Source organism: Poecilia reticulata, chromosome 2 (assembly GCF_904066995.2).
Source record: "Poecilia reticulata chromosome 2, P_reticulata-male-v2, whole genome shotgun sequence".
Lineage (NCBI taxonomy): Eukaryota > Metazoa > Chordata > Actinopteri > Cyprinodontiformes > Poeciliidae > Poecilia > Poecilia reticulata.
Genome location: NC_088831.1, coordinates 19,280,080 through 19,294,003, shown reverse-complemented (window position 1 = coordinate 19,294,003; position 13,924 = coordinate 19,280,080). Strand labels below are relative to the sequence as shown.

The following is a 13,924-nucleotide window of genomic DNA, read 5'->3' as shown; positions in this document are numbered from 1 at the left end:
AGGCTGTGCAGCATGGGCTCCTTAGCTAATATATATTCATAAAGTAGACTGATAAATGATAAACATTCAGCTATTTTAAAAAATTGTTGAAGTAATTACAACATATCATTTTGTGTCACTAAAACTTACTCAAAATGATCAAGTTTGTTGTTGGGTTAAAATGTACAGCTACTAATACTTAAAACTTTTGAGACCTTGATTTTTCTTTTTTGAGGCAACATGTTTGCATACATATTAAAATAAAATTCACTTTATTTTACAGTGCATTTTACAGTGAAGACCAAGATACTCTGGGCTTTAACCAAAGAGCTTTAATATGGCTCAGGTGGAGCAGGAAGCCAAAATTAGTCAAACAAGATGCTTCTGTTTCAGCTGTCTGTAAAACTTCAGCAAGGAAGAATCTCTTTCTATTCTCAATGACATAAAGAGTCACTGCTGACACTTAAAGTATTCCAAGAACTTAAGACTTCTGAGTTTTCTGAGTAGTTTTATTTCCTTGTTCCCTCCAGATGTTTTAATTTTACGACACAAAGAATGAAAACAATAAATGACAGCAAAGAAAACAAACGTGAATAATAAGACAGAAGCACAAAAATGTTGAAAGTTTCTAATACAATCTGGAAGAGCACATATTTTTTTATACATATATAAAGATTAAGGTCTACAGTATATAAATGTTTCATTTTATTTCGTACTTCACAATTAATCATAAAAGAATAAGAAATTTTTTTTTTTCAACTCGATTAATGTACATTACTGAATAATGAGACACGTTGTGTGTTTCTCCATTGGTTTGTTGATCAAAGCTTTAGCTCAGTGAGAACCACAAAACGATCACAAACAGAAATATCAACAGTAATGCGACAGGCATCCAGTTATTTTCTGCAGGTGGTTGCAGATATTTTTGCATTCTGTAAACGGCATCTGTGTTTTTAGAAGAGGTGAGCAACCCCGGGACGCTTTCATGGAAGAGAACATGAACCTCCAGGTCGATGTTGGAATAAGTTTCCGACCACAAAGTCCCTGCAGTCGAGTAGTCAGGATCTCGGGTGTGATGCATCAAAACTAAGACAATCTTTTTATCCCCTGCAGAAATAAAACAAACAGATTTAGTCAACCAAAAATATTTGTACTGGAAGAATCCTTCTTAGACTTACGCCAAACCTAATTGAAGATCTGTGTAATTTCTAATAAAGTATTTTCATTCATGTTTCCAAACAGGGGAAGTGTTACAGCGCCACAGATTGCCCTGGCATACATACTTCAGCAAAGACGCACATCTTTTCTTTCTCATTTACAAATGTAATATTTCTCATGCATTCGAGGCTTCAGTTCTATAACTAAACTGTGATTGAGCTCAAGTTTATGAATTACTGCTCAGACATTTTGCTTTCAGATTTTCTCTCTCTAGTAAAACGTGCAGCTCTTTTATTGTTCTGACTTCTACCAAGTGTTGGATTAATAAAATCAAGATTCCAGTCATTCACTAAATTCCATCATCATGTAATACTATGTTATCTGCAGCCATTTAATAATTGTGTTTTTTTTTTTATTTACAATGTTTTTCCTCTTGGATTCAAGTTAGTTTGACTTTATTCGACTCAAACAACTATATTCATCATTTGAATGTTACATTTACTCAGATTGATACTATGTGTGATTACATTTCAACAACCAATAGTAAAATTACCAAGAGAATGTTGCCTGATTGCTTACATGGTATGTTTTTCATGGCGGCCTCCACATCTGAACCAACACGGGAGACGATGGGACAGAAAACAATGATGCATTTTCCATCCTGGTTGGTTCCCTCCAACTTCACCTTCCATTTCACTTGGTTCATCAGAGCTACATCGGCGCCATAGGTTAACCCTGTGGTGACTGTCTGAACTTTGACAGACGCTGATGAACAAAATACAAAGCAGAAAAAATATGAACAGATAACAAATTGGAGAAAGATCCTTATTTACATGAGCTGAGATGATCACTCACTTGGAAAACAAGGCATCTTGTGGCTTCCTTCAAAAAGAGACAAAAGAACAACATTAACAGATCCATCCATCAAGGATGCAAAGCCTTTAAAATATTTTAAATATACCGTGCAACAATGTACATGTCCTACTTGGTATTTGCTTCTTGGTGAAGAGAAATTGAGATTAAAAACCAAAGGTTTTAACGCAATCTAAAAAGTTAAATTCTATTGAGATCATTTTAGTACAACAAACTTTTTTATTTTCAGTAATCTGAGTTACAATAACTTTCTTGATGTTTTACAGGTGCGCATTATGCTCAAGGTGATGTATTTCAAGTTGACTATTTTGATGACTATGGCTTACAGATTATGAAATCCCTAGTGATTCTTCCATTCAGCTCCTTCAGACTAGCCAGCAGCAATTAGCAAACACCTGGTAGAACCACGCATCTGCTGAGCTCATTACAGGAGATACTTCTCAGTGAAAAGCAGGTAAAAATGTTGTTAAAGGGTTAATAGAGGAGCCATGTGGTGATGATTTCCCAAAGGCGGAGTTTCAGAAATAGGAATCTCTTAAAGTGACCAAGGCCCAATTTCATGGTGTTAAATTACAAAGTAAAATGTCTTTTTAGTCAAATTTGATATATATCTGGAAAACATGTTGTGTTGTCTCTTTAAGGAGGATGGAAGGCTGAGCCTTATTTGAATAACCTTTTTGTTTTTTAAACCTTTCACTCAAAATTTCATTAACAGACTTTAATACACCACTCTCTAAACAAGCAGATTATTTAATAATGACCTTTCATGAGCCAGTCACTTTGTTCTGAACAATCCAGTAACAACAATAAAATAGTTAAAAAACTCAATTGTTACCTTTTGTGTGTTACTGCTGCTGCTGCTGAGGCTGACAGAGTGAGAAAAGCTGCTGGATGAACGGGTTACATCCAGAAAACATTTTCACTTTCACTTGTGCTTGGCAATGAGCCCAATATCTTTTATCAGGGCGTTTCCTGCAAAACAGGAAAGTCTTTTAACCGTCTGCAATGACCACAAGGGTTCTGCTGGGAAGAATATAGAAGGAGCAATAGCAATGTAAAAGTATTTATCAAGAAAAATGAATTGGTGCTATTAAATGGATTGTCTCAAAGCATTGGATGCGCTCTCTATGGAGAAGAATCTTGTCAAAATCATCCCTGACTTCGACCACAGAGTCAGTGAGAAATATGCTTCTCTATGAGATAGCAGGCCAAAAATTTTGTACAAAAAGTAGAACACTACATAACATCATGATGTTGTTTTTATTTTTGGTCATGTAAATAAATACATTGGTGTGAAATCTTAGTTTATGTCTTGATAGATGTCTATTTTGGAGTTTGTAGCGCCCCCTGGAGAACACTCCACTGGCTGCCACTGACTGCTGCCTCAACACAGAAAAATGGGGAAAGGAAATAGGTTTTAACAATCCAGACTTCTTATAAAACATGTGAGATTTTAAAGGTGAAAGAAAACCGGAAAACACTTAAAAGAAAACAGTTGAAGGAGTCCCTGAAGTCTACTTCAACTAACAGTTGATTCTGTCTGTCTTTTAGAGGTTCCGGTCAGCAGGTCATGTGACAGAAGGTTGTCACTGTTTGTAGTTGTTGTTGGTGGTACAGCTTGGCTGAAATATGTGGAATTAAGGGCCAAACGTATGTCAATGGCGTAACGTCTGGCTCCGACATGCGGCCAAAGCCACACCTTCTCTTTGTTCTTTAATGCAAGTGAGACCAACTTGTTACTTGTGTTCTGACACAAAATCATCTTGATTCAGGGGGTCAGAGGTGGAGCTTTCCAAGAAAAAAAAAGTGACTTTCTGCTCTCAGGGGCTGAAGCTTAGATGACATCAGCATATGACCACATAACATCATCAGGCATCCCAACCTGATGACTCATGCCAAGTTTGACTTGAAATAATGCAATATAATTGAACATAAACATACAAAATATGCAGAACCTATAATAAGATCTTTTCTCTGAGGAAATTATATTTATTGAGAAACTCTAAAGTTTTCTAAACTTTAAATCTTATATTATAGGCCACACAGTTTTGATTTATCTCTTTTTTTGCATGACTTTTTACTGGCATTGAAAACATTATGTTTCTATTTGTAAAACATATTAGACATAATATTCCATTCGTGCATTCAACTCATTATGCATATACTTGTTAGACTAGTTGGTCAGACAAAATCCTGCAGTTGTTGACAAGCTCAGATTTTCTGTGTTGCTGCTCTGTGACATGGAAACTGAAACCTTTTTTCCACAGAGTGCTCTTCTTAGAAATCACATGGTCTATGAAAGTGAAAGTAAAACAGTGGGAACACTATAAAAAAGCCGTTCGCAGCACGTCTCCTCCTAAGGTAGGTTTCTTTTCCTTATGTTTTATCAGTAACAAAGCAGCTGCAGTAAACACTGGAAAACAAATGAGCCGATTTACAGAGCTCTGACAAACCATTACAGTTATTCTCTCTTCCTCTCTGTGTTTACAGAGTATTTCCTGTCACTGCCATGGGGGGAAGCTCTTCAACAGAAAGTAAGTTACATTCTTGTTTGTTTTGGTTGTAGTATGTGCATTTATAATTTCCCTGATTAATTTTAGTTTGTACATATGTTGCATATTTTCAGCAAATTTTATTTTCCCCTTCAAATGAAACTGACCTTGAACATGTTTTTATGGCAGAAAGTGAAATAAAGTTACATGTTAATCATTGAGAATAAACAGTGGAACATGGTTGTTAGAGAATGTCTGAAAAGCTTAGCAATGAAAACTGTATTGGAATTATAATTATTGAAATTTTGACTCATAATATTTCCCGTGTTGTTTTGTTTAGCTCCTTCTCCACGTAAGTCCTATTTCTTCCATGTGTTTTTCATTTTAATGTTTTTCTTTACTCACTTTAGAGTAAAACTGAATCTATTCACCACCACTGCCTCAATGTACTACAGATTTAAGAACACACATTGTGTTTATTACTTTAATATAAACATTAACTACATTTTTTTTTGTAATTTATTGACCTAATGTGTCTCTTTGCTCCGTTCAGCTCCACCACCATCTCTACGTGAGTACAACTTATTATTCATGCTGACACAGCAGAAAGTGATTTTCTTACCTCAGTAAAGAAATGAATTGTTTTATCCGCTGATCTCTTGACTCATGTTGCTAATATATTTGACATCATTTAGAAAAGCTAATTCTACCATTTACTTCAACACACTGTTCTGGTTTTAAGACTTTGCTGTGAATTCTCCTTCACAGTGTTAAGATCTCCATGGAGGGAAATAACTTGGGGGTGAGTAAATGTGCCTTGTTAAGATCTATATGTTCAAGGTGAATTTTTTATTTATTTTTTTGGTTCAGCATAATCAGCCATCAAAGCATTTTCAGTTTACCCTGATAACATAATCAGGTCATTGGTTTAAGTTGCATAACTCTGTAATTTTGTGATATTTTTGCCCCAGAAATCACAATATGACACATTTCAGGGGTTAGACAAGCCCCAATCGGGAAGACTGGGACAATTCAAAGTGGGCCTGTTTAAAGTTTGGGAACCAAGCACTGGTTTTCTCTCTCTACATTTCTTTGGGTCTGCGATCACTAAGTCAAGGGTGGCAGGTCATTTAACAAAGTCAGTTTCATCTGATTATAATTATATTCCATCCATCCATCTTCTTACATCGTTATCCCATTGGGGTGAGGAGGGGTGTTGGTACCTACCTCCGGCGGTCCTTCACGGGGCATAATTATATTCCAGATATCTAAAAATGAGTTTTGACTCGACAGCTACATTTTGACTATCCTGAATTGTATTTTAAGATAATTAGAGATGAAACAAAACAGTTTTTAAGAGGATGTTGCCTACCATAGATAGTTACTGTTTTTGGAGATGCAACCTGATGTAGCACCTCAGTGCACTTGATTGAAAGTAGAAAGACGGGCAGGGACAAGGCTGGAATTAGAAAGAAGCAGCTCTGGAGACGGATGCAGCTAAATGTGTTTGGTCAAATGTAGGCGATGAAACGGGTTCAGCTATCCACTGTTCAATAAAGTCAATGAATTGTGTAGCATTGTGGTGTACAATGTTATGCATAATTTATATATTTCCATGAAAACACATCCCATAACTTGAAAATTTTGTCTTAAATGTTCACTTAACATACAATATTATAGTTACAAAAGGTGAAAGTGGGCCAGTATGAAATCAACTGCACCCAATTATACTTATTTAACTGATATTTAAATGATGCAATAAAGACTTTGGATTCACTGGGTAGTTAGCAAAATTAAAATAAGACACTTCATAGCTTCACTGACGGCTGAAGCTTATTGTAAACTAACTAAACTTATGTAGTGACTTCCACAACATACTGATCACACAAAGTGAACTGCAAGTCATATTCACCAATTCCCAGTGTTAGAAGTTCACATATTTACTGTACATCAGTCTCAGTACCAGGAGGCTGGTTGGGGTTCATAATCTTGCCTGGATTCTAGTCATCTCTGTTTGTCATGGTAAAAACTATTTTCTAAACTCATGATTTAAAATTTTTCATTTTAACAGAGAACACAGGGAGGCTCTTCAATACTCGAAGAATTTTCAGCCTCAAAATGAGGAGGCAACTCACATCAGAGTCCTGCTGTACGGCCCAGTCGGTGCGGGGAAGTCCAGCTTCATCAACTCCGTCAACAACGTCCTGCAGGGCAGAATGACCAATGAGGCTCTGGCCAGTTCTATAACCTCTGATCAAAGTTTCACCAAGATTGTGAATATCATTTCTTGTTTAATTTTAAAGTCTTATTCACATTTTCGACTTATAAATATTTCCAGCAACATGGCAGAAAATACACACTTTCTGACATTCTGTGGCCACGAACTTGTAACCACTGACTATAGTACCGTCTTATTCAGAATTTTATTCAGCAAAAATAAACTTGGGTTGAAAATTAAACTTACTAAAAGTATTTTGAAGCAGGTTTGTAGATCTTCAATTTAAAATATATTTTAACAGCTGTATTCCTGCTGTTTACATAAAGCACCTTTTTTTCTTTCAGTACAAAACTCATAAAATCAAGAAAGAAGGCAGGGGAAACTTTTATCCGTTTGTGTTCAACGACATCATGGGTCTGGAGGATGGAGATGGAAGAGGAGTCAGAACAGACGACATTAAACTGGCCTTGAAGGGTCATGTGAAGGATGGATATAAGGTATAAATATAAACTTTTCTGCTTAAAAAAAATCTTTTTTTAAAGGCATTATAATTTATTTACTTTATGTGGAAAATAAATTACTGAATATATATCATATCTTTTTTTCCACAGTTCAATCCTGCATCTTCTCTTTCTGATGGTGATCATGGCTACAACTCTTCTCCATCCATCAGTGACAGAGTTCATGTTCTGGTCTGCATCTGTGATGCTAATACATCACAAATGAAGTCGTCTGTTTTACAGAAAATGTGGGAAATCAGAGAAGCAGCCAGTGAGCTGGGTAAGAAATATTAAATTTGATTTTAGAATATTATTATACAGTAAAGGAAATAATTTTTTTTTAAACTTTTTTATGTCATCATACATGTCTCATCACACTCCTGTGGATGTAATTATTTAAATATCTCACTTAAATAAGTGGAGTTTCTTGAGTAACTCCATGTTTTAGAGTCTATATCTCTGTATCCTCAGGAATCCCTCAGCTGGCGATTCTCAGCCACGTTGATGAAGCCTGTGGTGACACAGAGAAAAATCTGAGAAACGTCTACAAGAGCAAACATTTAAAGAAAAAGGTGAGTCATGGAAAGATTTATTCAAAAAAAGACAAACAAAAAAAAACTCTAAAATATTGTACAAAAAATAAAACAATTACTGTGTTTTATGTAGATGGGTGACCTAAGCTCCAGCCTGGGGATCCCAATGAACTGCATCCTCCCAGTGAAGAACTACAGCAATGAAATTCAGCTGAATCCAGACATCGACACTCTGATCCTGAGTGCTCTGAGGCTGATGATTGACTTTGGAGACGACTACGCCGACAAACTGTGAAGCCACAAAACTGTTTGTGGGGATGTGCATGAAAATCACAGCAGTAATGTTGGTTATGTGTATCACTACATAGTTGTTGAGGAGAACATAGCAGTTGAGTAAGAGGTTTTATGACCTTCTGATAAAATAAGCCTTTTGATGAAATAAGGAATAATTAAAGGGCCAATGTGCTTTTACAATTTTAACTTTGGTCAGTCGGGAATAGATTTGCTAAAAAATAAATGGTTCTTTTAGTTGCATCCTTCACCAATATTCCGTTTTATCCATTTGTTTACTGGTCTTTTATAATTATAGAAGGGGCAACACATTTACGCTCATGTTATTCATTTAGTTAAATGAACAAACTTTTTGTTACATTATGTTCTTTTGTATTTTTTTTAAAACTTCAGACCTCGTGGGAAAACATAACATTATTTTTAGACCTATGACTGTATTGTAATGTGTTTGGTTGATGTTGAATGCATTTACATCCTGCGTATCATTTATTTTCTAGCTTGAGAAAAGTTGCCACCAAAGTTTTCACAGCGGTTTCAGGTCAACGTTTCACACGTTTTTATTGTTGCCTCATTCATAGCAGAACATTTGGAAATCAATCTATAAATGTGTATGATGGTCATAAAACAATGTTACAGTTTGAATCATTTTCAATAAAAATAAATAAAAAATCAGCTTCACTCACATTTTGTTTTAGCCAATAATATGCAGAGTAGTAAAAACTGCATACTATTTGATTCTATGTTCATCAGTTCTCAGGACTTTTTGCAACAGGTTTTCCAAACCAGTCATTTAGCTACTTGTGTCTGTTTGATGTAAGATGATGAAATCTGTTAACTGGGAGGTTCCTGAAGTAGAGCTGCTGCTCCATCTGCAGCCATGATGGAGACTTTCTGATCATAAGGCCTCCACATTACAGCACATTTAAACTGCATGTAGTTCTGTTTCTACTAAGCTTTTTACTCTGTAGGTCAAAGAAATCTGAAAGGTTTTAGATTTTGAACTTACTGAATTTGTAAAATAAGTTGTGTAACTTTTTTGTGCTAACTTTGGCATATTTCCAATAGTTTAGTAAACGGGAATGTTTTTAAGTTAATGAACATCTGCAAACATGCATCCATTCTGTGCATAGTTAGTCTTTATTTATTGTGCTGATGTTTTACAGGCTACTTGGATATATGGAATTTCCTTCAGAAACAATGTTTTCCCTCCCATAATTATAGAAACAAGGACTTCAAAATATCACTGTGTAATTTATAATAAATTAAACTTTTAAACTATAACACTATAATTTATTGAATTATACTGTACATTTGCTTAACACTGTTATTTAAAGACCAGTGAGTGATAATATTGAGACTAACTCTGAACTCATGGTTCTAAAAATTGTAGTTAACCATTTTTTTTTGTCATTGTTTGTTTCCTCTTGAATTTTTAAACTCAACAGCGCTGAAGTTGTGCAATATATGCAAAAATACATCACATTATCATTTGGGTAAAAATAATTGTTGCCTTGCATGTATCCAGGTGTCTTCTCCTCTTTGAGGCTCATTTCTTTGCACAGGTTTTAAGTAAACTGTATTATATGTGCAAGAGTTTAGTTATGTTTTTACTTTACAGGAAATTTAAAATATTTTCAAACCAATTAACCAGTTTTATACTCAAGGTTTTAACTAAATAAGTAATAAAGTGTTGTCAGAATAATAGTAGTTAAAAGTTTAAACATTTAAATTTAATTTTTATATTCTTCCATCTTCAGTGGGGTAGTTTCAAGACATAGCGACAGAAAACAAATATTAAAAAACAAAACAAAAATAAACATATAAAAGCCACATACTGCAGCTTTACTTGAATAATTAGACATTTTTTGTTGAAAAAAAAACCCAAACACACACAAGTAAATAGGATTATCAGAGATCCACTAGTTCAACAAAAAGAAACCTGTTTAAGTTGCAGGATTTTCTGTTCATATTTTCTAATCCTTTCTGACTGAAGAAAAGTCGATTCTTCAAAACCAATTTGTTCAGTAAAAGCCCAGACATTACCTGTTTGCCACATACCTTTTAATGCAGTTTGTTAAATATGATGCGTTTCCCCCAAACAAACAAATATGTACATATACACCAGCAAACACAATAAAGAAATTAAAAAGGCCAAGCAGTTGAACACAATATGCAACAAATACTTTGATCCTATTCATCTTTATAGACGGCTGCTATTGTTACAACCCATTAATTTACCTTCAAGCTTTGTATTAGAGATCTTTCAGATGCTCACCAGAGTTTTCTCAGTGACAAAGGTTTGAATTCATAATCTGCCAAATGAATCATTAAATTGGCCCAAATGGAACTCAGACCAAAGTGAGTCAGTGTAGAGGATATGATTTTCAGATAATATGCATTTGAATTAAACCATACATGTAAGTGATTTTTATGAAAATTCACCCCATGGAAAACGGCTAACTACAACAAAAACTAAACTGATACCAAATGTTTTCAGCATATGGGTTGAAGTTGGTTTGCTCATTTACTGTATTCAACTCTTAGGATTAAAGGAGGAAATTGCTATTGGGGTGCAAATTGGTGCAGGGATGAACTGACCTGAACCTGAGTTCATACAGGAGGTTTTTCTGTGCTTGGGGGCAAAGGAGTTCTTCTCTTATAGTAGATTAAATATATAAGCGCTACAGAGGTCATTGCGACTCCCGCCCAAACCTTCTTACTTCTTTTCCAACTAGTAATACTGTAAGAACTCAACACTCTCAGCATCTGATCCACCGCCAGGTTGTTTTGAGAACAGGTCAGTAGTCCTGGCACGCTCTCATGGAAGAGAACATGAACGCTGGAGATGACGTTGGGATAGACGACTGCCCAGTCCGTCCCGGCCGTGGAGTAGCTGGGATCTCTGGTGTGGTGCATCAGGACCAGAATCACGTTTTGATCTCCTGTGGAGAAAAAGAAAATGAACAAGAGATGGATACGAGTAACGGACCTCAATGCAGCACTGCTGTGACCTGCCTGCGCTTAATGTACCTGAGTAAATTTGGAAACCTAAAGCTGTGCTATAAAAATGTTACAGGAGCTGCGTTTCCATTGCACAAGTTGGAATTACAAAAATAAATTTGCTTAATGTAAACATGTGATTTAGAAAAACTCACATTTTTGGATCAAATGTTTTTGCACTAGGATGAGGCAGTTTTTTTCTACTGTATTGAAAGTAGTGTATTTCAAAGAAGTCATGTGATGTTATTACTGGCAAAAAAGACGAAGAAGTTGACAGGAAGTGGTAGGAGAACGGTGGCAAGGTTTGTTTTTTAATGACTTAACGCGTGAACAAACTTAATCACTTGAGTTTAACTGTATTTCTTTTTTAATGGAAACACCACAATTGCTAAATTGCTTTTTTTTATATTAACGGAATAGCAACAAAGTTTTAAGCACATTTGTAATGGAAACACAGCTAATGTGACAAACTTTACATGTTACCTGACAGATTGCTCATGGCTGCTTCCACATCAGACCCGACTCGAGAGGTGATTGGACAGAAAAGCATGGTGACGCTGTTTCTGTCCCGGCCCGTCTGAAGCAGCTCTATGTTCCTCCCCAGCTGGTTCAGCAGCTCATCATGAGCTCCAAAGGTTTGTCCAGTAGTGACCACACGGATCTTAACTGTATCCATCACCAAAACATGACAACAAAAGATTTAAGCAGAGCACAAAACATCACAATGCACCATATTTCTTGTGACTAGATTAGTTCACTCACCTAATAAACTGAAAAACAACTTTATTCCTAATCAAAGAAAAAAAAGTAGGGTTATGTGTTTATGGTTTGAATAAAATTTCACTATGCATTTACATCATTAACAGTCTTGAGAGCATTTCTTTGTTGTTGCTCGCACGTCTGCTACAAAACATACAAGGTAGTTGCTTTATTTTGAAACCGTTGTTCCTGTGTAACAATGAAGAATGCTGGGAAAACTTTCTTGTGACTTTGTGGACCAAAACCAAGTTTATTCAATACATCAAAACATAGGAAAAATCTGAGTGTATGTACTTAACAGGTGAGCAAAATAATTTCAGTTCAAGACTTACCTGTCTGAATAAAAATCCTTCTTGCCCCTGGAAATAGGACGATAAGAGTGTTATCTATTTATCTTACACACAGGGTGAAGCTTTTGTTATCTGACTGATAGAAATGACTGAACGATGAAGAAAAAGAAAGAAGAAAAAGAACAGGATAAAGAACAGAGTGAACTTTTTGTCACCTTTAAATAAACTCACTTTGGTTTCTACATTTTGTAGCCAAATAAATGGCAGAATGTACAGAAATGAAGCTGTGTGTCTTTGTAGTTTATGCAAATTGTGTCATATATAAAGCAACTTTGCTACAATCACTGTTTAATTTATTAACTGCAACACTCAAGTATAGACCATATTTTTTAGGACTGTTGTAATTCTGTGTGGCACAGATCCAAATTTCTGAAAAGCTTCTCATATATTTTGGTTCTGTTTGACACAATAAAATGACAGTTTCTGCTGATTCATCAGCTGCGTATCCATGATGCGAATTTTATGCCCACGTTGCTCTATTGAAATGATTTTTTTTTTGACTGTGGAGGCCATAGAGCAGTGGAGTATAGCAGTGCCCTGCACTGTTATACTCCAAACCAAAATTAGAATATTAAACTCTTTCAATTTCCCTTTTGCCACATAGCTACATACAACCAATTTTGATCTATATGTTTGTAAAAAGTTATATAAAATGTATGTAAAATGTTAGAACTAATTAGCCTACAGTTTAGAAAAAAAAAACAAGAATAAAGTTTAAACATACCCCTCCAAAGCCTCATCAGGAAATCAATCATGGTCACTAAATACAAAAACAAGATCAAAATTTGAATCGGTAAATCATTCTGTGTAAATCAAAAAATGTCAATCATTGTTTTGCACATCGCGTCTTTAGGGAAAACGGACATTTAAATAAATACACGCGCGCGCACGTTCACGTACGCAAAGACACAAAGACGTACACACGCGCTCGTACAAGTCAAGAACCAGCTCAGACAAACCCGCCCACACTCCCCTGCGCGCGCTCTCACATTTTTATAACTCCGAAAACATAATACAGCCATTTGAACAGGTGCCAGTTTAAACGCAGCTACAGCAGATGCATCGAAACGTCGGGCTGCCATTCATATAAAGAAAACATTTGATGGAGTCCTACCTCTGCTGCGTTGCTGCTGCTGCCTGAAACGCGGTGTTACTCTGCTGAAAGAAAGCAAGAGAAAGAACTTTCACTTTCACTTTTAGAAGCAGATAAACCGAAAAAAAACAACACGTGATTTCTTTGCAGCGTATCTGCAGTGAAGCCTGCTCACTGGAGAGGAAGATAAAGGGTTGGACTCAAACCCTTAATTTACCGTGAAACGAACTTAATGTAGCCGATACTCCAAGGCGCTCATTCTTTTTGACGCCAAAGGAATTTAACCTTTACACGTAAATACACATTCAGATGCTGCTAAACTGGTCAGATTATGTTTCTGCTTTGGTACTTCCTCTCCTATTGTTGCATCTCCCCTGCCAGCATGCATAGGTGGGTCCCATGTGGGAAAAAGGAGGGCAGACCATATGGGTCCCATATGGGTTTGTCCGCGGGTTCCCCACATGGGCCCTACATGGTGGTGGGCCCACATGGGTTTGTCCATTTAGGACCCATGTAGGCTGTGGGCCCTACATGGGCAAACCAATGTGGGGCCACCATGGAACCCGCGGATAAACCCATCTGGGACCCATTTGGTCTGCCCTCCTTTTCCCCACATGGGACCCACCAAGGCATGCTGGTATGGCAGTGTTCTTTGCAGGGGAAAATTTTTGAAGTGGC

General features: G+C 36.2%; 2 protein-coding genes and 1 long non-coding RNA gene across 5 annotated transcripts in view; 1 reads left to right on the top strand and 2 right to left on the bottom strand.

Moving 5' to 3' along the window:
• The window catches only part of LOC103456838 (interferon-induced protein 44-like), a 29,574-nt gene extending 20,858 nt beyond the window's left edge, over positions 1-8,716 (top strand). The window contains exons 1-9 of one of the 2 annotated variants that reach the window (XM_081599551.1): positions 4,340-4,371; positions 4,501-4,544; positions 4,843-5,073; positions 5,271-5,304; positions 6,574-6,775; positions 7,065-7,217; positions 7,332-7,500; positions 7,692-7,792; positions 7,887-8,716. In XM_081599551.1, the coding sequence (XP_081455677.1) occupies positions 6,719-6,775; positions 7,065-7,217; positions 7,332-7,500; positions 7,692-7,792; positions 7,887-8,048 (642 nt within the window). In that variant the 5' untranslated portion in view covers positions 4,340-4,371; positions 4,501-4,544; positions 4,843-5,073; positions 5,271-5,304; positions 6,574-6,718 and the 3' untranslated portion in view covers positions 8,049-8,716. Of the gene's footprint in view, positions 1-4,339; positions 4,372-4,500; positions 4,545-4,842; positions 5,074-5,270; positions 5,305-6,573; positions 6,776-7,064; positions 7,218-7,331; positions 7,501-7,691; positions 7,793-7,886 lie in introns of those variants that run through there. The other variant, XM_081599550.1, reaches the window with a different exon arrangement.
• On the bottom strand, positions 306-3,174 carry LOC103481436 (uncharacterized). Its single transcript, XR_014090189.1, has 4 exons — positions 2,846-3,174; positions 1,993-2,019; positions 1,717-1,902; positions 306-1,086 (listed from the first exon to the last, which is right to left on the bottom strand). It is a non-coding gene; the product is annotated as an uncharacterized LOC103481436 (long non-coding RNA).
• A 1,367-nt stretch (positions 8,717-10,083) lies between the features above and the next one.
• On the bottom strand, positions 10,084-13,390 carry LOC145548663 (uncharacterized). 2 transcript variants are annotated; one of them, XM_081599505.1, is made up of 6 exons: positions 13,268-13,387; positions 12,878-12,913; positions 12,136-12,162; positions 11,807-11,833; positions 11,528-11,710; positions 10,084-10,986 (listed from the first exon to the last, which is right to left on the bottom strand). In XM_081599505.1, the coding sequence occupies exons 2-6, from the start codon at positions 12,906-12,908 to the stop codon at positions 10,655-10,657; spliced, it is 600 nt and encodes a 199-aa protein (XP_081455631.1). In that variant the 5' UTR covers positions 12,909-12,913; positions 13,268-13,387; the 3' UTR covers positions 10,084-10,654. The 2 variants fall into 2 exon arrangements, with proteins under 2 accessions (XP_081455631.1, XP_081455633.1); XM_081599507.1 differs by lacking the exon at positions 11,807-11,833 and having other exon boundaries at positions 13,268-13,390.
• Positions 13,391-13,924: the final 534 nt, after the last annotated feature.